The 23,224-nt window shown below is 41.3% G+C and overlaps 1 protein-coding gene across 1 annotated transcript in view; it reads left to right on the top strand.

The window, feature by feature from the left end:
• The window catches only part of FAM83H (family with sequence similarity 83 member H), a 28,206-nt gene extending 5,325 nt beyond the window's left edge, over window positions 1-22,881 (top strand). The window contains exons 2-5 of the mRNA XM_013939589.2: window positions 13,070-13,530; window positions 14,525-14,689; window positions 15,046-15,170; window positions 19,019-22,881. Of these exons, the coding sequence (XP_013795043.1) occupies window positions 13,084-13,530; window positions 14,525-14,689; window positions 15,046-15,170; window positions 19,019-21,653 (3,372 nt within the window). The 5' untranslated portion in view covers window positions 13,070-13,083 and the 3' untranslated portion in view covers window positions 21,654-22,881. The remainder of the gene's footprint in view (window positions 1-13,069; window positions 13,531-14,524; window positions 14,690-15,045; window positions 15,171-19,018) is intronic.
• Window positions 22,882-23,224: the final 343 nt, after the last annotated feature.

The raw sequence follows: 23,224 nt of genomic DNA, 5'->3' as shown, positions 1-23,224 counted from the left end.
GGAGCACAAAGATCTTGAGAGGGGCTTTTACATTACAGTTATTTAGTACTAAAGAAGATAATACACAGGAGTGCAAAGTACAGTATACAGTAGAGAATGGGATTGGGAAAAAATATAATCTTTCTGGAGGATTTTGATCTAAATCAGCAGGGTTTATGTGAGGAAAAGCCATGCCAGTAATTTATGCTCGAAAGCTGCTATTTTAAATGCTATTTTAAAAGCCATAGGTGCACACAAAAATATTGTATGCTAAAGTGTGATTAGAGTAACTACTTCATAGCAACTGTACGTGTTTGCCCTTACCTCACGGTTCCCCATGATAAATGCAAGGTATTAGAGTTCTGTCTTGCTGAAGAAGAAATTGCCTTTCATTTATGACAAGGGAAGTGCAGGGCAGTTACGGCAGTTACTGTGGATCACTGTGTTTGTGTCCCTTAGCTTACTTTGCTAATTTGATCCTAATCCATACCCTAATAGCCTGTTGTTAGCTGGATGAATATGATAAAATCATGTTAGTGGATAAAAGTGCATTACTTTCAAAAGGCCTTTGACAAGAGCTCTCACAGAGTTTATTGAAAATAAGTAGTAATAATCATTAAAGTAATTAAATCCGGAGAAAACTGTAGAGAATTTTGGAAAAAAAACTAACCAAGCTAGCTGAAAGATGAGCATAATGCAAATGAAACCTTGTGCTGCCAGTGCAAAGTAATTTACACAAAGGAAAATACTGATCTACTTGTATGCCTTCTGAGATTCAACTAAATACTATAAAAATCAGGAAGAAAAAAAGGGTCTGGGTGAAGTTGCAGACTATACTGGCATTGCTACGGGGAGTCAAAAAGGAGACAAGATGCTCTAACCTTAAGAATACCATAGTTAATAGTTTGGAAAAATAATGCTTATTGTGTAATTCAGCAGTGTGGACCCATCTCTTGCATCACGTGCAATAATGGTAGTTTCATCTTGATGCTGATATTGCAGAATTCAAAGGTAACAGGGAAGCTGACTTAAAAACAAAAGAACAATAGTATTTATTAGACACAGTCAGAAAATGCTCAGGAAGAGAAACTGAAAAGATTGGTATTGTCACAGTAAGATTGAAAAGATTGATATTGTCATAGTAGGGACAAGATGAACAAGGGACATGATAAAACAAGGAATACAGTAAATTCAGATGTTCTGATTTTCTCAACAGAAGAACAAGACGTACAATTCATAAACAACATTAAAAATGATAAAATAGCTGCTTCTACTCAGTAGCTACTTAGACTATTGAATTCTTTTACAGAAATTACGTGATGCCAAAATAACTCATCACTAGCCAGGGAGAAAGTAGAGATGCGTGTGGTTAAAAAGCCTATTCAGCATCCTTATAATAAGAATTAGATAATTTGGGGATTTAAGCCAGAAGAGATCAGCAGATAAACTAAGCTGCCTGTTAGTGTAAGAGGCTATAACATTTAACTGTGTTTTTTTTCTGTGCTAAAAAGACATTCAGTCTTGATAGGAAAGCATCACATTTCCCTCAGAAAATTGTTCTAGTATTTAATTACCTCAACTGTAAAATAGTTAGCCGTATTATCCATCTGAATTTTAAATGGAATCTGTACTTCTCATTCTTGTGACAATCAACTTGCTTCTGCCAAAATACAGTGAAAACATTGAACGCATTTTATCAAAAAAAAAAAAAAGCAGATGGTATCTTATTTATATTGATTGCTCTTAAGTATAAAAAATTGTTATGGTATGCAAAACACTGCAGGGAAGAATGTCTGGCTGTCATGGTTAAGGGCAGTATCGAGATTAGATTTGTTTGAAGAGTATCAGAAAGAAAATAAATCCCAGCAATGAGAGAGGCCCGTTTCTAGACAGAGAAAGAACACTCCTAACAACATAGAAAAGGTAGAATTGTGCAATAACACATCATGTTAGGAAACAGAATATACAGGGTAAAATGATGGTTTTACAGGCCAAAAATGTCAGGAAGATAGATCTTGTCAAACTGTGCCAGCCTTCTTTCTCCTGATCATAGTTTTGGCTGGTGAAGGTGTAGGGATGTTTATTATAGTAAGCGTTGACTTCTCCAGATCATCTAAATTACTGCTTTCTGAAATGTGGTTAAAAACCCTACATTATGCCAAATTAACAGGTCTTACATTAGGTAGTTAATGAACTAGTATCAGTTATTAAAGAGAAGCTGTTAATAATGCTCATTTTTATCAGACTTATCAGCAATTGAATCTTTGTCCAGTGCTGTTCGGTATTTTAATAAAATATTTAGGCAATCATTAAATAGCCTGATAAAGTTCACAGATAACATAAAGTTTAAGGAAAGGGTAAATAATAATGCAACACTACAATCTGATGAATCATATTTTAATACAGTCAGATAGAAAACAATGTACAGAAAGCATGAATGAATGCTGAAATTATAGAATTGACAAGTCAGTCATTTTACCTTTTCTGGTCACTAGTAGTATAAGTTAATTTTATGAAGACTTTTATTTTATTTTATTTTATTTTATTTTATTTTATTTTATTTGCTAGTCACAGTTTACAAACTTTAATGATACAAAATGTAAGGCCACTAGTAGTATACTGTTTCTCCTTTTGGTATTGTGATGTGAAGATGCGTTAAATTACCAGAGAAAGTTCAGAGAATTCTTACATGAATGCCACAAACATTTGTCAGGGACGGGAAACAAGCCTCACAAACAGAAAACTCTGTTCAGTTTATCATGGAGGAAGCTAAGAAGAGATTTACACTGTACTTGAACAGGCAAAAGATCTGATATTAGGGGGTTTTTTTCTTTTTTGCTAATAGAGGCATTATAGCACAGCTAATAGATGAAGTTAGCTTAAATTAACTTTGTAATAAGATGCATTTTCACTGCAGTAAGGTAAATGAAGATTGAAGTAGCTTGCTAGGAAAATGGTCGACTCACAGCTGTCTGGTATTTTTAAAACAAAATATAACTTTCTAAAATATATGCTTACGTATAGTTACTGGGAGAAATGTCATCGCTTGTGTGTACAAGGAGCTGGAGTGTTCAGACTGAAAGATTTACTGGTTCTTTTTTGTCCTTGGTATCTGCACTTCCCTTCTCTGCCGTACTCTACCAGTCGGGTCTTGTGCTGAGCAGGATTGCCTGCTGCACGCTAATCATGCCTAGTGCTCTTCCATCTGTGTAGTAGAATAGCAATGATAATCAAATCTCATATTTTGGACTTGTCTGAAGGAGTCAGGAAGTAGCTTTCCTCATTGCACAACTGGATAAATGTATTTAGGACTTTTAATCTTCCTTTGACCCAGATGGCCACAGCTTCAGGTAGGATGGGATAGTGAAGGCAGATATTCAATGGCTTGGAATATTCAGTGCTAAGTTAATGGTTTGCAGTATTAAAGCAGATGATTTAAAAGCCCCCCCAGTCTATACTTAATCTTTTAAAAAGCAGTTGTGATATAGACTGGATAACAGTTCAGAATTAAAATAGGCACTTTAAGTAATTTAAAAAGTTTTGTTTCAAAAATAGTCATCATTTGGATAGGTTTGGTTTTTAGCAATTTCAGTAAAGTTCAGTGTTGTCTTTTATCTCAGTATTTTAGTCAAAGAAGTAAGAACACTTATGAGAAAGCTTTTAGATGCTTCATTATTGTGAAGATTAATTAAGATAAAAGATAGGGCAGGCATACAGAACACCTTGGATCACTTGATAAACTGGGTGCATCACAATTAGTTATTGCACTTAGTAACAAAAGCCATTTCATACCTGTAGAAAGGAGATGGTATCCCAACTTTGTTTCAGAAACTCATGGGTGTCAGAGCAGCCAATGAGTTGAAGTGCAATGCCATAGCAACAGCCATAGGTGTACAAACAGGAGTAGGGAGGCAGTTTTGTCTCAAATACAGCACTGGTAAGAGAACCATCGGAATATTCTGTTCAGCTGTGCTGGCTGTGTTTTAAGGTGGGCCTCGAACAGAGTACAAAGAAGTTATCAAAGCAATTTGATGGCTCGCAAAACATTGCACAGTGATGGTGGGACTCATCAGCCCTAATGTAGGTGTCTACTTTAGTATAAGACAAATTACTCACTTGACTGTGTTGACTAGATTTTGGTGGTTGTAATAGGAACCAGACGTTCATGGGATTGTATTGGAGATCCCTAAAGTTATGTGAGACTGATCTGCCCTACTATGGAAGCCATGTTTGAAAGTACAACTGAAAAAGTAAAAAAACCTCCTCCAATTTCTCTACTTTTTGTACCGTCAGAGGAGTGGAATTCTGGAACCACCTCCTGGGCAGGTTCTGGTATAAGATCTTTAAAGTTTCAAGGTGGATCTTGATAGAAGGGAATGCATGACAGGATAAAGGTCATCTTGGAACTGAAGATTGAGCACTGAAGCTTTGGAAGTCTTAGTGTCTCCAGGAGAAGGACTGAGAGAAAACTTGGCCAAATATAAGCATCTGTGTTAGAAGATGAATCTCATCTTGTTCTCCATCAATTATGAAGGGAATACAGGGCAATTATTTTGCGTGTAGACATTTTAGACACCTGCATTTAGTCAGTGAATCTTACTCTTGGGGAGCAATCCAGGTTCATAAACTTAGGTGTCTAGTGTCATTTTAGGTGCCTTAGGGTAATGCAAACATGGCAGATGTGGCACAAGCCCTATGAGAGACTCAAACTGTTCTGGACTAGCAGCTAGAGGCCAGGCAAGATACCTGAGGGCATCCCAAATGACACTAAACACCTGCATGTAGACACCTGAATTGCTTCCCAGTGGTTTATTTGCACTCTATTTATATATTTAATTTATCCAAGTCTTCAGGGCTAGGTGCTGGAAGAAGTTAGGAGAAACTTTCCCCTCGCCAACTAATTTGGCTACTGGGGTTTTTCTTTCATCTTCCTCTGAAACAACACAACTGGACGGCTTTAGTGATAGGATAATTAGTGGCATATGCTAGCATGCTTAGTGGTCTTAAAGAACTTCTCAGGTCCCTTATTGGTGTGTTCTGCTCATAAATTCAGGCTTAAAACAATTGCTGGATTTAAGGACAGGAAATAAGTTTTTTCCAGGTCATACTGGCAGGGTTTAATGGGAGTTCTTTGCTTTCTTGTACAACGTAAGGGTAGTGCTCTTCCTGGGATGTTTTTCCTGCAGTTGCAGCTGTCGAAGGTGTGAAAGACTTTGGTGGTGAGCTTGATCTTTCCTGTTTCCTTCTGGTAGTACATTGTAGGTTTTATGGCTTTGGGGCTTTTGTACAAAAGGTCTTAACTTTTTTTTCAGTACTTGCCATGTGAATGGAAGGAGGGATGTTTGGTGGATACTTTCGTCAGGTGGTTGCCCACAGTTGCAGAAGCTGGAATAGATGATTTATATGGGCCCTTTTCCTCCTGTAGTCCTATGAGATTCAGTTCCCGAATCATAACTGGCATACAGAATATCTCATTACCCTTTATAAAGATACTCAAGAGTGACATGGTGGTGCCACACATTAATCTTTTCTAGCGGCTTCATTTTTTTACCAGATTCTCCATAGCTTGTATCATTAAAATTTGTAAACTGTGACTAGCAAATAAAATAAAATAAAAGTCTTCATTAAATTAAATAAATAAACCTGTAAATAAATAAAGTTCTCTATTAAAAGCAGTTGCAGGCTTCCATAGCCATGTGGTATGCTCTCAGTCTGTGACTCCGTTTCTTTGACTGGTATAGTAGTTCATATTTCCACAAACCAGTCTTTTTCTGGGGTGAATGAAAGTTGCAAAAAAGCAGATTTTCAAGCAAATTTCAAGAAAGGAGGCATCCCCCTCTTGGCATTCTTCTTCTTCTGTCTTAGATGCTACCATAATCTTGTAGGAAAATCCAGACATCATGCAAGAATACCAATAAATAATGTGTGCCCCAGTCTTCTGTCACTGGATTCAGGAGGTCTGACAAGGTGTTCAGTGAGCTCCCACTAAAGGAGCCAAGGCGTAGAAACAAAGAATTACCATCTAACTTTAACGAGAACCTTGACCACTGAGCTCTTGAAAGAGGTAAGGGTCCACATAGGTTATCCATTTCACAGAGCTCTCTCACAAACTTTGCTGCTTCTGCCAAATATTTCCTTCATTTTGCTCTTACCAGGCCTCCTACATGACAACTACCACAGGTTTAAGAGAGAATAAAGAACTACTTACACTCAGATGCCCTTTCCTGGCACTCTAGATTCTGAATGCCCTACACAAACAAATAACAGAATATCCAGTTCTGGAGTCAGACGGTAACAAGGTAATGCTGCATATTTAGTAATAGATCCAGTCTTCTCTAAGGCATGTGAATGTACTCCATAACATCTAGCTTTGCACAGTGATAACTGACACATATGGAATGGATCAAAACTGGTTAACATAGATGTAAAGAGATAGTAGTTTTAAAAAATTACATTTTAGAAACCTCCTTGTGACAAACAAATATTAGCCGTAAAGGGTATGTTATATTTTTCAACTAATTTCTAGGGGAATTAGTCATCAAATGATGGATCATTTGACCTAGAACTAGAGACACAGCCTTGCACTCTGCAGCTTAACATCAAATTTGAACCAGTAGTTCTGAGTTCTGCCAGTTTCAGATAACTATTCCCAGGAGTTGTGACTTAGTGGAGAAAAGAACGAATACATTAACTAAATGCAAAAATAAACTCTGCAAGATGGACAGTAGTAGAGGTGTACCTGCAAAGATTGCAAATGCATGGAATCCAAAAGCCCAGGTGACTCCCCTACATCAGTGAATTGGCATTCCTAGCAGAGTTTCTGCCCAGCGGCTACCTTGATTGCTTTTGCAAAGTTTTACTTATTGACCTGAGATGCGCTTACACTCTTACCACAGTGACAGAAGATAATATTTGAGGTTGCAGCTAACTTCTCCCCTTCTGCTTAAATTGACAGTCAGGGCAGTAGTTTGAAAGACTACTGAAAGAGCCTCAATCACTTTGTGCATCTCTTGTCATGCAAAGCAGCGAATATGTTCATTGTAGATAGCAGCATATGAGGAGCTAGAGGGAGATTATTGGGATCATGCCAATGCTAAGCGTACTTGGGCTATTTCTTCACAGGATTTTCCCCAACTTTTTAGGGTTACAAGTGGCATAATGAAAATAGACCTAAGGGAGGTAGGACCAGATCATACAAGCAACCATATCAACGATGCAGATGGAGAAAAAGCAGCATTCTTCATGCAAGCTGAGAATTAATCAACCTATTATGTCCTTGCTGCAGATCAAGGAATTAAAGAATTCTGCAGCATGAAGAAAACATACAAAATACATCACATCACCTTACTCATTATTTAAATATTTTACTAGCTGTATAAATGCTAACAGCTACTACCTTTGTAGAAAACTCTTTAGATTAGTACCTTTAAGGAAAACTGCAATATAGAATAAAGCTGAACATTGTAGGACACCTCCCTGTTTCCATAAACAAAACTCTGACCTTATAGTGTTCTTTTGGGATAGGAAATCAGCTACCCATGTGTTTGACTGAAGCGACAGATAAACAGATCTGGATTTTCTGGAGCTTTTTCTCCTGAGATCCAGGAACTTCAACCTCTTCAACTCTTTGGTTGGATTCAAGGGCTAAAGTAATCTTTCCTTACCAATGCACACGCAACCATTTGCTCTCGAGACTGTTTGTAGTCCCCAGACTTTAAATCCATATCAGTAGACCATTGGTTTTCCATCTTGCTCAAATGTGAAGCACAGACACTTGTTCTGCTTCTGACTTACCAAGCAGCTCTATCACAAGTGCAAAAGGATCTTATCTTTCTGAATGCATTCCAGATAATCCTCAAGAATTGCCCCAGCGCTTTCACTCCCCAGAATCCTATTCAGTAAGTTATTTTTCTCCAAAGTGGTGCAGAATATTTAAGAGATTTTTTAAAATGAAAGTCCTGCTTAGTTACCGTGTGTAAGCTCTTTCTGTCCAGGATTCTGTGAGGAGAAATGTGTGCAACCCTCACAGCCCAGTGCATGCACAGTGAGCCCGGTGTGTATAGGTCGTGTTGAAATTGCTGCTCGTGCTTACACATCCTACCCGTGCAGCCACGATATGTGTCCTGACGTATCAGCCTCACTGCATACGCACAGACCTTCTGTGCAGCACTGGTGCTATGTCTGGCACTACTCAGGGGCACCAAACTTTTGTGCACACACCATAGGGTTCATCTATGTGTGCATAGCAAGCTGCTGACCCGGGGTTACAACTGCTGCTCCAACAAGCTGTCAGAAAATCCAGAAAAAAGTAGGAAATCTTCAGATCTTTCCTGAACTATCTTCAGGGGATCTATTTGGGAAAATCAAAGTAAATGAAAGCTATACATTAAATGTGAGCAAACTCCAGAATTTCCTCACACATAAGTCTCAGGGTAATCTAGGGACTTACTGGGGAAAAAAAAGATGCATTTTTACAGCTTTCCTGCATGGCCTTGGGAACAGCATAAAGGTCAAACACACTAATGGTAGGTGTTCTTAAATTTGTTGTACCCACTTTTTAGGGACTTATCTTTACGTCCTCACAACTCATGAGTTACTTATGGTTGCAGAAACATCATTTCTTGTATCATTTCACAGTTCTCAGATAAGCGTATCTATTTTGGAAGAGTTTAAAAACACCCGAGGAAGAAGTCTGCTCCTTAAAATGGGGGAGGCTCAGTCACTAGAGCCTTGCTGGAGCAAATATAGGAACAGCGCATTCGGCAGGCGGCGGGACCTTGCTAGGTGGTGCTGGGCATCTTGCATGCGATGGCGCTTTCTCAGCATTAACTTCTAAGAAAAAGGAGCTGGCTGAAGACAGACGCAGCATCTCCTTCCTTAGCTCTCGCCTTGTGAGCTAAAGAGGGTGACGGTGCAGGTTTTTTAACCTTCTCAGTCAGCCCCAGGCCTGTTCGTGCACCAGCGCTGAGTGCAGTCCAGTTCAGGTGTTTGCTGCAGCCCTCGCGCTCTGTTTTGCGCAGGTAAAGGTGACGTCTGGAGACTAGTTTTCCCTGCCTGGCCCCAGCCTGCTGCTGCTGCTCCCGGGGCAGCCAGGTTTGGCCTCGCAGGCCGAGCCCCGGTCCCTGCGGCCAGTAACGCTCCCTTTGCCGAGTCTTCGGAGGCCGCAGTTCTCGCGGCACAGCATTCGGGGCGGGCGGGGGAGATAGTCGGCGCTGAGCAGCGCGACGGCTGGCGGCCCCACGAACGCGCCGGGCTGGGTGCTGACGAACCGGCTCCCCGCCTGCCCTGCGGCCCTGCCGCGCCCGGCCCAGCCGGCGCAAAGCCCAGAGGAGCAGTCACCCCTGCGCTTCGCGGCCGAGGCCGACACTCCTTAGTGCGCACGCAGCAGAACGATACCCTCCAACGCAGACGCAGGGCGGCAACGCCCTCCCGAGAGACTGGTTTTTTATTCCGGCAGCATGGGCGAGCGCAAATGTCTCTCAGTGCTGCGTGAGACGCGCAAGTCCCCTTTCCAAGTGTCCCTCGCAGGCCGGCGTCCCTCCGGGGACCGTCCCGCTCCGCCTGCGATCGCTGTGCTCAGACAAGGAGCCCCTCCGGCTCTGTGTTTGCTTCCTCCTTGTGCCCAGTGGCTTAGGAAGAAGGATGAGGAATATTTTACTTTTTCATCACATTTGTTTCTTCACTGGTAATATTCTTCCTGTTTATTCATTAATAATATTGACTACCACAAATCTTTAGGGAACATCACTGACCCCCCCTGCCCCATTGTAAAAACCACTCGCTTAGCCCTTCCCGTTGTTTCCTGATCTGCCTTTCCAGGCACGCATTTCTGGACAAGGGAAAAGTGGCCTGAGCAAGTATTGCTGCACGTCGGTCCTGTTCATACAGGCTTTCCTGGGCGCTTGCTGCTGGCCGCTGTCACGGATACGATACGGGGCTAGGCAGACTTTGGAGCTGACCAGTACGGCCGTTCTCGAGTTCCTTCCTCGTATGCTTGCCTCGTCTTATGATCAGCTAGCTTGTGCAAAAGGCTTTGGTGAGGAGCTTGCTGAAATCTTTTTGTGTTGCTTATTAGTAATGTCAAATATGCAATATAAATGAGATCGCTTTTAACTATGTACGCTCTGATTTCTTCAGGGCACAGTGAGAGAGTCACAGGATGTGGTTTCCCCCTACAAAAGCTGTGCTGGCTGTTCTGCAGTAATCTGTTCTGCTCCTTTTCAGCCTAAAAGGTCTTCTTGCATCCAGCCTGCAGGACAGAGAGCGCTGTGTGTTCAGGTTTGAATACATGGGTACTCTGAATCCACGCACTCCTTTCACATAAAACCTTCAGAGCAATCACACTTGAGACCTGCAGTACGCAGCCGTTCTGTACCTGAGCCTCACTCGAGAGAACTGGCAACGTTTCTTCTCTCCTTGGAGCCATCCTTCCGAACGCTTTCTCCCCCTCCCTGACCACAGTTATGGCTCTGCTGACTCCTCCTTGCCCCAGGCACCGCTGCCGCCTCCATTACCTCCTCTCCAGCCCCGTGGAGATATCTATCTAGTTACTTTTTGAATCCTTGTAAAATTTTAATATCCAAAACATCCTGTAGCAAGGAGTTCTGCAGTGTAAGTTCAATTGAGAAAAAGTATTTCCTGGTGTTCGATTTGAACCTACTACCTGCTAGGTTCTTTTGATGGCCTTTTGGTTCTTGTACTGGAGGAGAAAACGGACAACTGTTCCCTGGCCATGTTTAATAGACTTCTTCTTCAGGCTAAAGAGTCATACTTCAGATCTGTAGTAGTCCTTTTGAGATGTGAGGAACCAGACTTTCATATTCACAACATGTTCAGGTTGTGAGTTCCACCTGAATTTATGTAGTGGCATAATTTTCTCTATTCCTTACCTAATAATACTTAGCATTAGCTGACATTTTTCCTTTAAAGCTCCATCTTCTCCTTCTTGATTTATAATAGTATCAATATAATTATATTAATGTAATATAAAATTAAGGTTGTTTGATCATTTTTATTTTTATCAGCATTAAATTCCCTCTGCCATTTTTATTGTCCAGCTGGTATTATAAAGTTCTTCCGCTCCTTCTCCTCTCCCTGCTTTTTTTTGCAGTTGGTTCTCACCTTTACTGTTCTGAGCAAGCTAGCATTATCAGTAGTTTGCCACTTGCATGACCATTCATCCCATTTACAGGCCATATCTGAATATGTTGAACAGCACAGGCTCCAGCACAGCCTGTGGGACTCCTGTGAAGCTGTGGGACCCCGTGGGGCATGGTAAAGACTACATCAAGCCTAAAATTCTAGTGGGATGTTGTGGCTAAGAACTTCGTACTAGTAAAGCAGAGAACGTAAGCTAAGAGGAGAAAATTGAGGATGCTGCTACATAAAGTATTAATGATCTTATTACTTCAGTGTTGTGTCCTTTTTCTGTAATGTCACTTCAGGAAGAATGTTAAACCAGGAAAGGTCTCAGAAAATATCCAAGAATGACTTGAACTCTGGCAGCATTTCCTGAAAATGAAAGGCTAGAGACACTTCCAAAATAGTTAATTACAGGTACAAAGGTGACTTGAGCACACCAAAAATGAAGGTATATAGTGGTCTGCTTTTTTTTCTGAGACAGAAAAGACAGAATGAGAATTAGCAGTGGGAAGACAAAGCTAGACAATTCAGACTACAAATAAGAAACATATGTAAACTGCAAAGACAATTATCCATTGCAGCACTTCACACAGGGGCCTGTTGGATTCAGCTGCTATCTTTATATTAAGGCCATATTTTTTTTCTGTTGTCTGATGCAGCTCTGCCAGGATATATATTTTGAAATTGGAGTAACTTGTGATACTCTGTGACCTGTGTTATGCATATATTCAGATGGGGAAGTCCGCTGAGGCTTCATCTCCAAACTATTTTGGCTTTATTCTTAAAGTGATTAATGAGAGCAATAGTATGGGCCTGCAGCCTCTTTTCTTCCTTCCACATCCCTCGCAACCCCTTTTATTTTGGAAGCAGAAGTCTCCTCTGTGCTGGATGACAATGACAGTAGCAGCCACTGCCACCCGCTGTACTTGGACTCTTGAGGAAATTTTGCATGAGTGGTCATGAGAGCATGCCATGCTCTTTTTTGACTATAAGGAGGCCTGTGCTGGCATGTCAGTGATGGGGCTCCAGGAAAAGTGTGTCTGAGCATTGACATTAATTGAGAGCCAGGAGCCAAAGAGTTTTGGAGCTCTTCGCTGGTCAGGTGGATATTAGTACTTGAGTTGTATTTGTGCCATGACAAGCTTTTCTTCTAAAAAATGTGGTTAAAATCATTTTTGTCTTTAGTCCTAAACAATAGGTTCACTACAGGTAAGTAATCTTAAAATATTAAATCTAAGCCCCTTCACTACAGATTTTTTCTAACTAAATCATCAGGAAACTGAAGAAGCAATCATGGCCCTTATCTTTAGACCTTCATGGATCTCAGTAGTTTTGCACTTGTTTGTCTTCTGACCATACTTGCCTGCATTCCAGTTTTACCCTTGCTTCTGTTCATATGCTGAGGTGATTATAACACTCAGCTTTTTAAGGATTCAGTAGATGCATTTGTACAGATGCATGTGCTTTCTGGTTTACTACCATATTACACACAGTAAATAATTTATATAGCATGTAGAAATGAATTTTAATGCATCCAGCTAATAACCAGCAGCATTATACTTTGTTTAAAAAAAATTACAGCTTTAAAACAAAAAATAAATTTAAGCTTGGCAATCTGTATCCTAAAAGAGAAAGCTGAGCATTCTGTTAAATGCATCATCCTCATTCATCACGATATTGCCCAATTTGATTCATTCCTTATTTTGCCTGAAAACACTTAACTATGTTAAAGTAATGCTTTAAGTGTTTGCCATCTTTGCCTAATCAAGGCTGTCCATGCATTAGGAATGAATTCTCTCCAACATTCCTCTGTGCCCTTTGAATTTCCTCCCTTTCAGTGTTGCCATCATGACCCCAACCCTCGCAATTTATGAGGACGGATGTGTCACTGGAGTGAGACGGCTGGCCTAACTGTTGCTGTTGTCTTTTTTTGTTTGTTTTTCTTCAGCTCTCCCCTGCCTCATGGCTCGTCGGTCTCAAAGCTCCTCACAGGGGGACAACCCCCTCGACCCTAACTACCTGCCACCACATTACAAGGAGTATTACCGCTTGGCTCTGGATGTGCTGACTGAAGAGGGCAAAGAAAGTTACCAACGCTTCCTGGCAGAAGAAGCAGTCCCTGATTTTCTTTGCAACTCAGAGGTGGATCACATCATACAGAATCTCCAGAAACCCCAGTATGCCAATCAGGAAAGTAACACAGACACCACAGGCGACAATGACATGGATGGATCCTCTGGGACATACTGGCCCATGAACTCAGACCTTGCTGTTCCTGAGCTTGACCTGGGCTGGCCGATGGTCTTTGGGTTCAGGGGAACGGAAGTGACAACCCTTGTGCAACCACCACCCCCAGACAATCCAAGCATCAAGGAGGAGGCTCGCAGAATGATCCGAGCAGCTCAGCAGGTGAGATAGCAAGGAGCCAAACTAGATCAGAGATAAATATGTGTTTGTGTGTGAGAGATGAATCAGGACGCATCAGGCCCTCTGCTAATTCCCATAACTTTGCTCCCAGGACCTGATGGCAGGGAAGGATGTTTCTTAAGTTACCTTTCACAGCATCAAAGCTAGCCTCTGTTGTCTGAACCCGTGGAGAAATGTGTACGGCAATGCTAAAATACACGAAGAGTTCACAGAATAGTTGAGGTTGGAAGGGAGGGTTGGAAGGGATCTCCTTCTGGAGATCGTCTAGTCCTGCTCAAAGCAGGGTCAACTACAGCGGGTTACTCAGGGTCTGTCCTTGAATATGTCCAAGGATGGAGACTCCACAACCTTTCTGGCAACCTGTTCCAGTGTTCGATAACCCTTACAGTAAAAGTTTTTTCTTTTGTTTAAGCGGAATTTCCTGTATGTCAATTTGTGCCCATTGCCTCTTGTCCTTTCACTGAGTACCACTGAGAAGAGTCTGGTTCTGTCCTCTTTACTCCCTGCCATTAGATATTTATATGCGTTGATAAGCGAAGAGTTGGGAAGGACATGGAAATCCCAGAAAGGTTTGAAGCTACTTCCCATTTAACAGCATATAGACATAGCTATATTCTGGCTGACTGAATGCTGGCCAGGAAGTTATCTAAAAATGGCATGTGCGTGTCAGAGGGTGTGGGCCTGTAATGGCCAAGCAGCTCAATACAACCTCCCTGTGTGGTTCTGTGACCAAAAAATGTCTGCTATGATTATTAATCAACAAGGGGAACGTTCAATAGCAGCAAGGGTTTTCCGTCACTTGTCACCCTCATCTATGGAATATGCACGTAAGATAGGAATTCTGTTTCCAGTTCTGGGACCCACAATGTTAAAAAAAAGACATTGAACTGGAGACAGTGCAGCAGTTCAGCTTTGAAACGTAAAGTGCTGGGGAACATGCACAGTTCGGATATAAGCTCTTGCATTCTTTTCCTAGGTGGTAGCCATAGTGATGGACATCTTCACTGATGTGGATTTGCTGTTTGAGGTGTTGGATGCTGCTGCTCGCAGAGTCCCTGTGTACATCTTGCTGGATGAAATGAACTCTCAGCTTTTCCTTGATACAGCTGCTAAATGCAGAGTCAATCTTAACTACGTGGAGGTGAGCAAACAGAAGACCTCCTCTATCCCTCCTTCCTATCCTTAGAGGGGAATGTCTTGGGACACAGAGGTCTGCTATTATAGTAAAAACCTGAGAAAAGGGAAAGCTGGGCTAGAGCCTAGAAATATAGGAGTATGAGGGAAGCCAGGAGAGCTGGCATAACAATATAGTGGTGAATGCTGAAGATATGCTATTTAGGGGGTTTTCTACCCATTAGGCAGGCAGGCAGAATAGCTAGTGCTGAAATATAAAAATGGTGGGTAGGGAGGGAAATTAAAGGAGCAAGGGAAAGAACTAGGGGCAGGAAAAGGGAAATAACAGCTTGCAATTGAGTCAGTGCCTTATCTGGTTTGCAGTTCCTAAGGGTGAGGACAGTTTCTGGCCCAACCTACTACTGCCGCACAGGGATGTCCTTCAAAGGCCATGTGAAAGAGAAATTCCTCTTGGTGGACTGCATGGTGGTGCTGAGTGGCAACTACAGGTGAGAAGCCCTGCAGCTTTACATTTCCCTGTTTCAGTGAGAGAGGCTGGTTGTTGGGTAAAGCAGTGTTTCAGATTTCCAAATGAACATCAGTGACAAAGTTCTTCTCACTGAAGGATACTGAAGAGCAATTTTAAGGAAAATATGCCATTTGCAACTGAGGTAGATACACCAATTGAACCTGAAGCCCAAATACCCAGAGCTGAGCTTGTTTAACATCAAAAGTGTAAATGAGCTGTACAAAAGATATAATAATTATAATGTATTTTAAAATCCAATGCAATGCTGGACAATAGTGTTGCCAAGGTAAACCAGTCCAAAAAACTTACATGCAGTCTGGCACAAGTTATGTAACTGAATATATTCTGGGGAACTTTTAAACCTGATTCAAAAAAAAAATGTCACCAATCCTCCCTAACAACAAACAAACCCTAACCCAACCACCTCCTCCAAAATAAAATAGTTAAAGAGACCAAGGAGTAGGCACTTACATTTCAACAGCTAGTTACTAATATGGAATTACCGATGCCTTCTTTGTTAATGAATATACTATACCCATGTTATGCCTGAGTACACCAACCAAGAATTGTATGCTATTGTATCCCATGCCCTGTTGCTAGAGGGCAGCATATCTTACATCCTTCTTCATAACCAAAATCTACTCTAAAGATACTCTGTCAACATTCCCCCCACTGCAGCCTCCATAAAAGCCCCCCCCAAAACAACTCAAATAACATCATACAGGAAGGCAAACCTAGACCTTTGCTATGCTGATATTAGGAACCTTTTGTAGTCCAGTCTAAAGGTACTCATGTACAGTTTAGCCATAGCTGTGTTTGTGCTGACATTACTCTTCGGCCTAAAGGTCTCATTCCTCCTCCCTATGCCTCAGTCAGCCCTTTTAGTTTTGATGTAGAAGCTGGATGTTCTATTCCCATTTGAATTAATTTTCTTGAACATGTGAATAGTAAGAGACAGTATTCTGAGGCATTTACAATAACATTTAACATTTCCCTAGTTTGAGAATATCTGTCCTGATAAATCATAGGCTCACAGTTCAATGCTGTACCATACCGTTGGTGTTTTGTAATCATTTTGTGCTTGTCTTATATTTCTAGTCTTTTTTTCTGCTTTTTGCCACTGCAGGCTGTTTTTTTATTCCCGTCTTCAAAATTTTATTCCTGCCGCATATGATTCTGATAATCTTTCATATTGATGATACACTGCACTACCGCAGCAACAGCACATGCTTACTTTTTGTGCCGGTGTCACTACTGAAAAGATGAGTTCAGCCCTATATCTAATCCTTCAAAAACTCAACTAGTTGCCTTCCTTCAGCTAGCTACTTTCTGCACAGTTACTCTCCTATTTAGATATGACTTTGTGAGTTTTACAAGACTTCTAGTACTACCCATGGGGGAACCCATTTTTTAGCAACTAATTTCTAATGTGTTTGAAACTTATATCTCCAGTGTTTTATTCACCTTCAGAGTGAAAAAACAAAACAGACACTGTGGGTTAGTCTGAGGAGAGCTATTTTCATAAATAAGTCTTGCTTTATCCCATATTTCCACTTAAACACCATATTTTTAGTTAGTCTTTTTTATGGGTCCCAAAGTCTTAACAGAAGCAGACTGAATCTGCATTCATGGAACTGACCCACAACTTTGGTAATCCACACATGGATAATTGAGATTTAACTGCAAAGGAATGTTAAAATCATCTCATTGAGGAAGTAGCTATACTGTACAGGACTGTCTCCACAAAAACACATTAAAGAAAATTAGGTCAGATTAGCCAGAAATAGAAGTTTAAAGTGAAGATGCTAAATTGTATTAAATGCTTCTGTGAACAGTTATATCCAAAAATAAAATGGCTTCAGTTTACTTCTAAAGTAAATTAAACTATATGTAAAAAAAGATGTAATTTGATTTAATTGGCCTACTTCAAGTGATCAAATAGATTAATTTTTCTGAATATCATCATGTAAATCTGGAATAATGGGGCCAGGCACATGATCACTTAGATCCATGTTGTTCTGCATATCTCTGGATGGGTATACTATTTCAAAATAAACTGTTTTGTAACTTTAAAATATGTTACAATCATTGAACTGTAAAATAATTCAGCTTGGAAGGTACCTCTGGAGGTCATCTAGTCCAAACCCTCCCCTGTTCCAAGTAGCGCCATCTTCCAAATTACATCAGGTTGCTCAGGTCCTTATCCAGTTGGGTTGTGAATACTTCCAAGGATACAGACTCCACCAGCTCTCTGGGCAGCTGCGCCAACGTTTGATTGTCCTCACTGTGAAGAATGTTTTTCTTTATAGTTCATCCATATTTCTCTTGCTGCAATCGTGTCTGTTGCCTTGCACCATTCTGCTGTGTACCTTCAAGAGCAGGCTGGCTCCACTTCACTTATAACCACCCTTTAAGTTATTGAGGACAACAGCTAGCTCGTGGCTCCCCTTCCCTCCCCCCCAGTCACTCCTCCCTTAGCATGCTTTTCTTCAGGCTGAACAGAACCAGCTCGCTCAGCCTCTCCTGATACCGCACGTGCTTCAGCCTGATAACCGTTACGGTGACCCTCTGCTGAGCTTGCTCCAGGTTGTCAACAGATTTCTTCTACTGGGAAGCCTAAAACTGGACTCATACTCCAGATGCAGTGTCGGAAGCGCTGACTAGAGGGGAGTAATCACTTCCACTCACCCGTTGGCCAGACTTTTACTGATGTACCTCTGTACGTGGTTTAGCCTTCACCGCTGCTGTCTTTCCTCAACTTGTCACAAGTCATTTTCTGCCAAGCTGTTTTCTCGTTGTCCTCAGCCTATACTGGTGCATGGGTTATCTGATCCCAGGTGCAGGATTCTGCATTTGCTTTTGCTGACCTTCATGCAGTTCTCATCAGCCCATTGCGATACCTCTGAACGGCAGCCCTGCCCTCCAGCATACCAGCTGTGCCACCCCCCACCCCCACCCCAAACTCCCAAGCTGGTGTCATCCGCGAGCTTGCTGAGGGTGCCTGCCCCCCCGCACGCTTTGTCCAGGTCAGTAATGACGATCTTGAACAGCATTGCCCACAGCCCTGGCCCCTGACAGACAACACAAATCAAACCACTGACCACTGTCGTTTGACCCTGACGGCCAAGCCAGTTTTCCATTCGTGGTGTGGCCCACTATAGTGCTCCAACTTAGCTACAAAGGTACTGTGTAAAGGCCATGTGGAAACCCTTGCCAAAGTCAAGGAAAACAACATCCACTGCTCTCCCCTTGTCCACACAGCCAGCCAGCTCATCGTAGAAGGCAATCACATTGGGTCAGGCACAATTTACCCTTGGTAAACCCCTGCTGGCTGTTCCCAATCGTCTTTGTGTCCTTCCTGTGCCTGGAAATGGCTTCCAGGAGGATTTGCTCCATAAACTTCCCTGGGACGGAGGTAAGGCTGACTGGCTGTAGTTCCCTACTTGCTTCTTTTTGCCCTTCTTGAAGATGGGCATGACATTTTAATTATAAAAACAATTACAACACAAAGTAATTGCAGGAAGATTTACTTCACATGAATGATAAGGATTATCATCCTTGGCCTCAGTTCTCTCTGTCTATTGTTACTACTGACTGGCCTATTTAGAACATGGGTCATTTACTGCTCTGTAAAATCCTCTGCAAAGCAATGATGCCCAATAAATCCTTAACTATGAGGCTTGGGAACACCAGTGTGTAATGAATGGCTGCCTGAGTAGTACATAATATCAGAAGAATTTTCTTCAGGCAAGCAAATGGTTTAATGTGAACTGGTACTGCTGAGTTACTTCATGATAACACTATCATTACTTCTGTTTTTCTTTGTAGTTTTATGTGGTCTTTTGAGAAGATTCACAGAAGCATTGCACACATCTTCCAGGGGGAGCTGGTGTCCAGTTTCGATGAAGAATTCCGAATTTTGTTTGCACAATCAGAACCTCTTGTTCCTCCAGCCAATGTCTTGGCAAAGACAGAGAACCCATTTGCCATGACTCCCTTTGGCAATAACATGCCTTTCTTTCCAAAAAAAGCACCCCTAATGTTCCAGAGAGAGGACAATCTCTTTCCCTCCTTTATGGACAGAGTTGATGCAGACAGGTACTTCCTGTCAAATTTCAGGCGGGATGACATGCTGCGCCATACTGTGGAGGGGTCAGCCATGCGAATGTATAAAAAGGTAGAAATAGAGAATTCTCAGATGGATCCTCTCAGGGGTTTTCTCCGCTCCAAGCAGTTAGAGTTGGATGCTTTTAAGAGACACAGTTTTGCAGAAGGAACATTTGAAAATTTCGCTTCCTCCAAGCAGTATGCCAGACAGATGTTCATGAACAATCTGGATGAATTTAAAATCCAGTCTAGTCACTTTCAGAAGGACCAGCTGTACCAGTACCAGTTTGAACATCCCCATGGCAGGCCTCAGGGACTGTTTGATAGAATACGGGGCGGTAGGCCAGGATTCAATGAACTGGAAGACTATGGAGAGGGACCAAGGTACCCTGAACTTGAATCCAATTTTCCACAGGAGGGCTTCCCCTTAAGACTAGATTACGTACCTTCAAATTCTTCCAGGGAAGTGAGACATGGATCTGATCAGCTGAACCCTGCAGGCAACGGCCCCATGGGAATGATGTTAAGAAGGCAAAACATAGGACAGAAATTCATTTGCCAGACATCTCCTACACAGAAGCAAAGCCTGGAACAACGCCTGTTTTTACAAGACAAAGATGAGGACCCAAATCAAGACAAGAATACCCAAGAAAATAGAACAGGGTTACGCGACTGGAGGATTTCTTCATACCTCAGTGCGTACCAGTCTGAACCGGAAGAAGGTCTCCCAATGCCCATGGAATCGGAGGCATACAGTGATGTTCTTGGGGATACCCTCACAAAGCACTCCAGCGACCTCATCCCGGTGTTCAAATCCCCTATATCATTCAATAACAAGTCACTAGGAATTGAAAGTGCCAAAGAATCTGTAGATCCCGATAGAGTAGGTGAAGAAGCCTCTATAATGAAACAAGATGCCTTTAGGTCCAGAATAAATCCCTTGATCCAGAGGAGCTCAAGACTCAGGTCCTCTCTGATTTTTAGTGCTGCCAAGTTAGATCAGCCAAACACAGCAATAGAAAAGGTTCATATGATCCAAAAGGAACAAATGTCCAGTGAGTTGACAAAAGACAATGAAACTATAAAGACAGCTGCCTCATCTAAAGTGGCAGAACTCTTAGAGAAGTACAAAGCTGTGGGCAAAGACACAGAGCGAGCGACAGTCAGTCACACCAAAGCTATTTCCAGTTTTCTCCAGGAAGAATCACAGAATGCAGAGAAGAAATGTACCAAATCTGTGCAATATAAGATTCTTGAGAGTAGGGTACTAGACTCCAAAGACTCCTGCAGTACTTACAAAGTGCATGGAGAGACTGACAGACCATTTGGAATGGCTTCATCAACTCCCCAGCTTACTGATGCATTGAGTAAAGATCCCCTAGCACATATTAGCACTAAAGTGGACAAATTATCATCTCGGTTTTACCCTATAGAGAATAAACCTGCTTTTCCAGAGAAGGAGAGTCTTATATTTGTAGGGGACACTCAGAAACTGAATCTTCCAGAGAAGAAGGAAAGAGTGACATTCAAAGACGACACTCAAAAATCAGCTAATACAGAACTCAAGAAACCACAGATTAGAACAAGTACCACATCAGTTCTTGAAAGCTTATCTAAAAGTCACGGATCCGACAGCTCTCTCAATAAGTCTGAGGAAGAATGTTCAAAACAGGAACAGAATCCAATGGAATTTTTCAGAAAAGGGTCATTACGGCTGAAGCAGCTGTTGAACCCAAAAGGTGAAAAGAAATTGGAGGAGGAACCCATTTCTGAGAGTGGAAAATCTGACAAACAGCCTGTGGTTCTCAAACGATCTTCCATAGGGGACTGTCAGGAAATGATGGAGGAAGAAAAAAACCATAAATTTGCAACACCACTTCCTCCCAAAAGCAGCCAGCCAACTCAGGGGAGATTTTCCACAGCTAACATTCTGTACAGCAGCAATCTCCGTGATGATACCAAAGTGATTCTAGAACAAATTTCTGCAAACAGTCAGAAGAACAGAGCTGAACTGGCCAAGCAACTGCCATCCACTAGCAATCCTGATCTTTCTAGGTCAACTACAAGCTTGGAAAGGAAAGGTGAGAAGGAGAAAAGCTGTAACATCCACAGATCAGAGAGTTTTGGGAGCCAGAAACGAAATCTTCAGCGGCAACCATCAGAGGATCGAGATACCCTTCTGAAAAAAATGGAGAATATGCGGAAGGAAAAGCGAGTCTACAGTAGATTTGAGGTCTTCTGCAAAAAGGATGATCATACAAGTCAGAGTGAAGAGGAATATGACACAGATGCCAAAGACAAGAAGATGGGAAAATTCATGCCCAAAATCTTGGGGACCTTCAAGACCAAAAAATGATCATAGAAATACTATTTAATTCCATATAATCACTGACTGTCAAAAGAGAATGAGGAGATAACACGCTTATGATGGATATAAGCACCATAGGTGATACGCTTCTGGGTTATTGAGTGGAAATACGTTCATCATTAGCCTCCTGTGGCACAATTTGCCAAAGTCATGTGGTATCAGGCAACCTTATTGCAGTATGTTTCAAATAAAAATATTAAATTGCCAAAATGCTTAAAACAAGTAAAGTAGAGTCTCTTTACCTTGTACTCAGGGAACATTTTCAGCTGACAACACAGTAAGGACAGAAGTGGAAATAGAAATTTCAATACTTGGGTTTGAGCCAGGAAAAAAAAAATAAAAAATTTTTTTTTTTGTAGATATAGATATATTAATCGAAAAAGTGTTAAAAAAAAAAAGTTTCTCAGGTGCAAATAGTTTTTCTTCATATCTAGTACCAAAGGCACATTTTTGAAAGCATGCAGGAAAAAAAACATTGCTCAAAAATAAGCTCTTTTCTCTTATCTATGGTTATGGACTTTCCATTAATACATGCCCAGCTTTCATATTTATCATTTTATAAACCTACTGGGTGTGTTTTGTTAGTGTTTTGTTTCCTTATCTATAATCATAAGTGCTATTGCTTTTGAGGGAGAGCTGAGAGAAGCAGCTGAAAGGCCATAAAAGAGGAAATTTACGTGCTATGCAAGGAGAAAGATGTGTGTCTAGGTCTGCACTTCAGCTAAGCTGAGTTAGTAGGGAGTTTAATTAAGCCTGTATAATGCTGACTTGGCCAGGCAGCAACTTACTTGATGATGTAAGTTCACTATGAGATTTTTTTTTTTATGGTGTTCTAGGACAGTAACCAAGTAGTTGTGAATATTGTGATGCATTAAATAAACACAGTAATTTACTATAGTGCTGAAAAAGGCTCAGTTTTCACACATACACCCTGCATGACATGAAGAACTCAACAGTGATCTGAATTCTCCTTATGAAATTGAGTTCATGTTCATGAAAAAAGTTGATACCACAAAGGACAGACCACTAAATATGCAGCTTAAGGAGGCAGGACCAGAACTAAGTGGGCACAGATTTCCTAACATATATGCATTTTCTTTGTCTCTGTTTCCAATTAATTCTAATTATTTTTTTAATATTTGAAAAGAGAAAGTACTCTCACTGAAATGTGGCTAATACCTTCCATTAAAAACAGAGGAGAATTAGAGTTTGTATATCAAGGTCTACACCATTTTCTGCATTCATAAACAAATTAGATTTACCAACAGCACTGCAGACATTCCAGTAAGGATTGTGTCCACATAATGCAGTATGTTGTGCAACACTGCCTCTCCAAAAAGTTTATACACAAGCAAAATTCGAACAGTGAGGGCACAAAAATAATACCAGATATAAACAGGCCAGATCCTCAGAAGATATAGATGTCCTTTCAGGCATTTCAGCAGTACCACACCAAGCTGAGTAACACCATTTCAGGATACCACCCATAGTCTGTTAAATATACAAATTCACATATGAATGCTGTATGCATCCTTATTTCATTTGCTCTTAGCAAAGTA

This window comes from Apteryx mantelli, chromosome 2, assembly GCF_036417845.1.
Source record: "Apteryx mantelli isolate bAptMan1 chromosome 2, bAptMan1.hap1, whole genome shotgun sequence".
Lineage (NCBI taxonomy): Eukaryota > Metazoa > Chordata > Aves > Apterygiformes > Apterygidae > Apteryx > Apteryx mantelli.
Note: the sequence above shows the minus strand (reverse complement) of the source record. Positions and strands in the feature narration are given on the sequence as shown.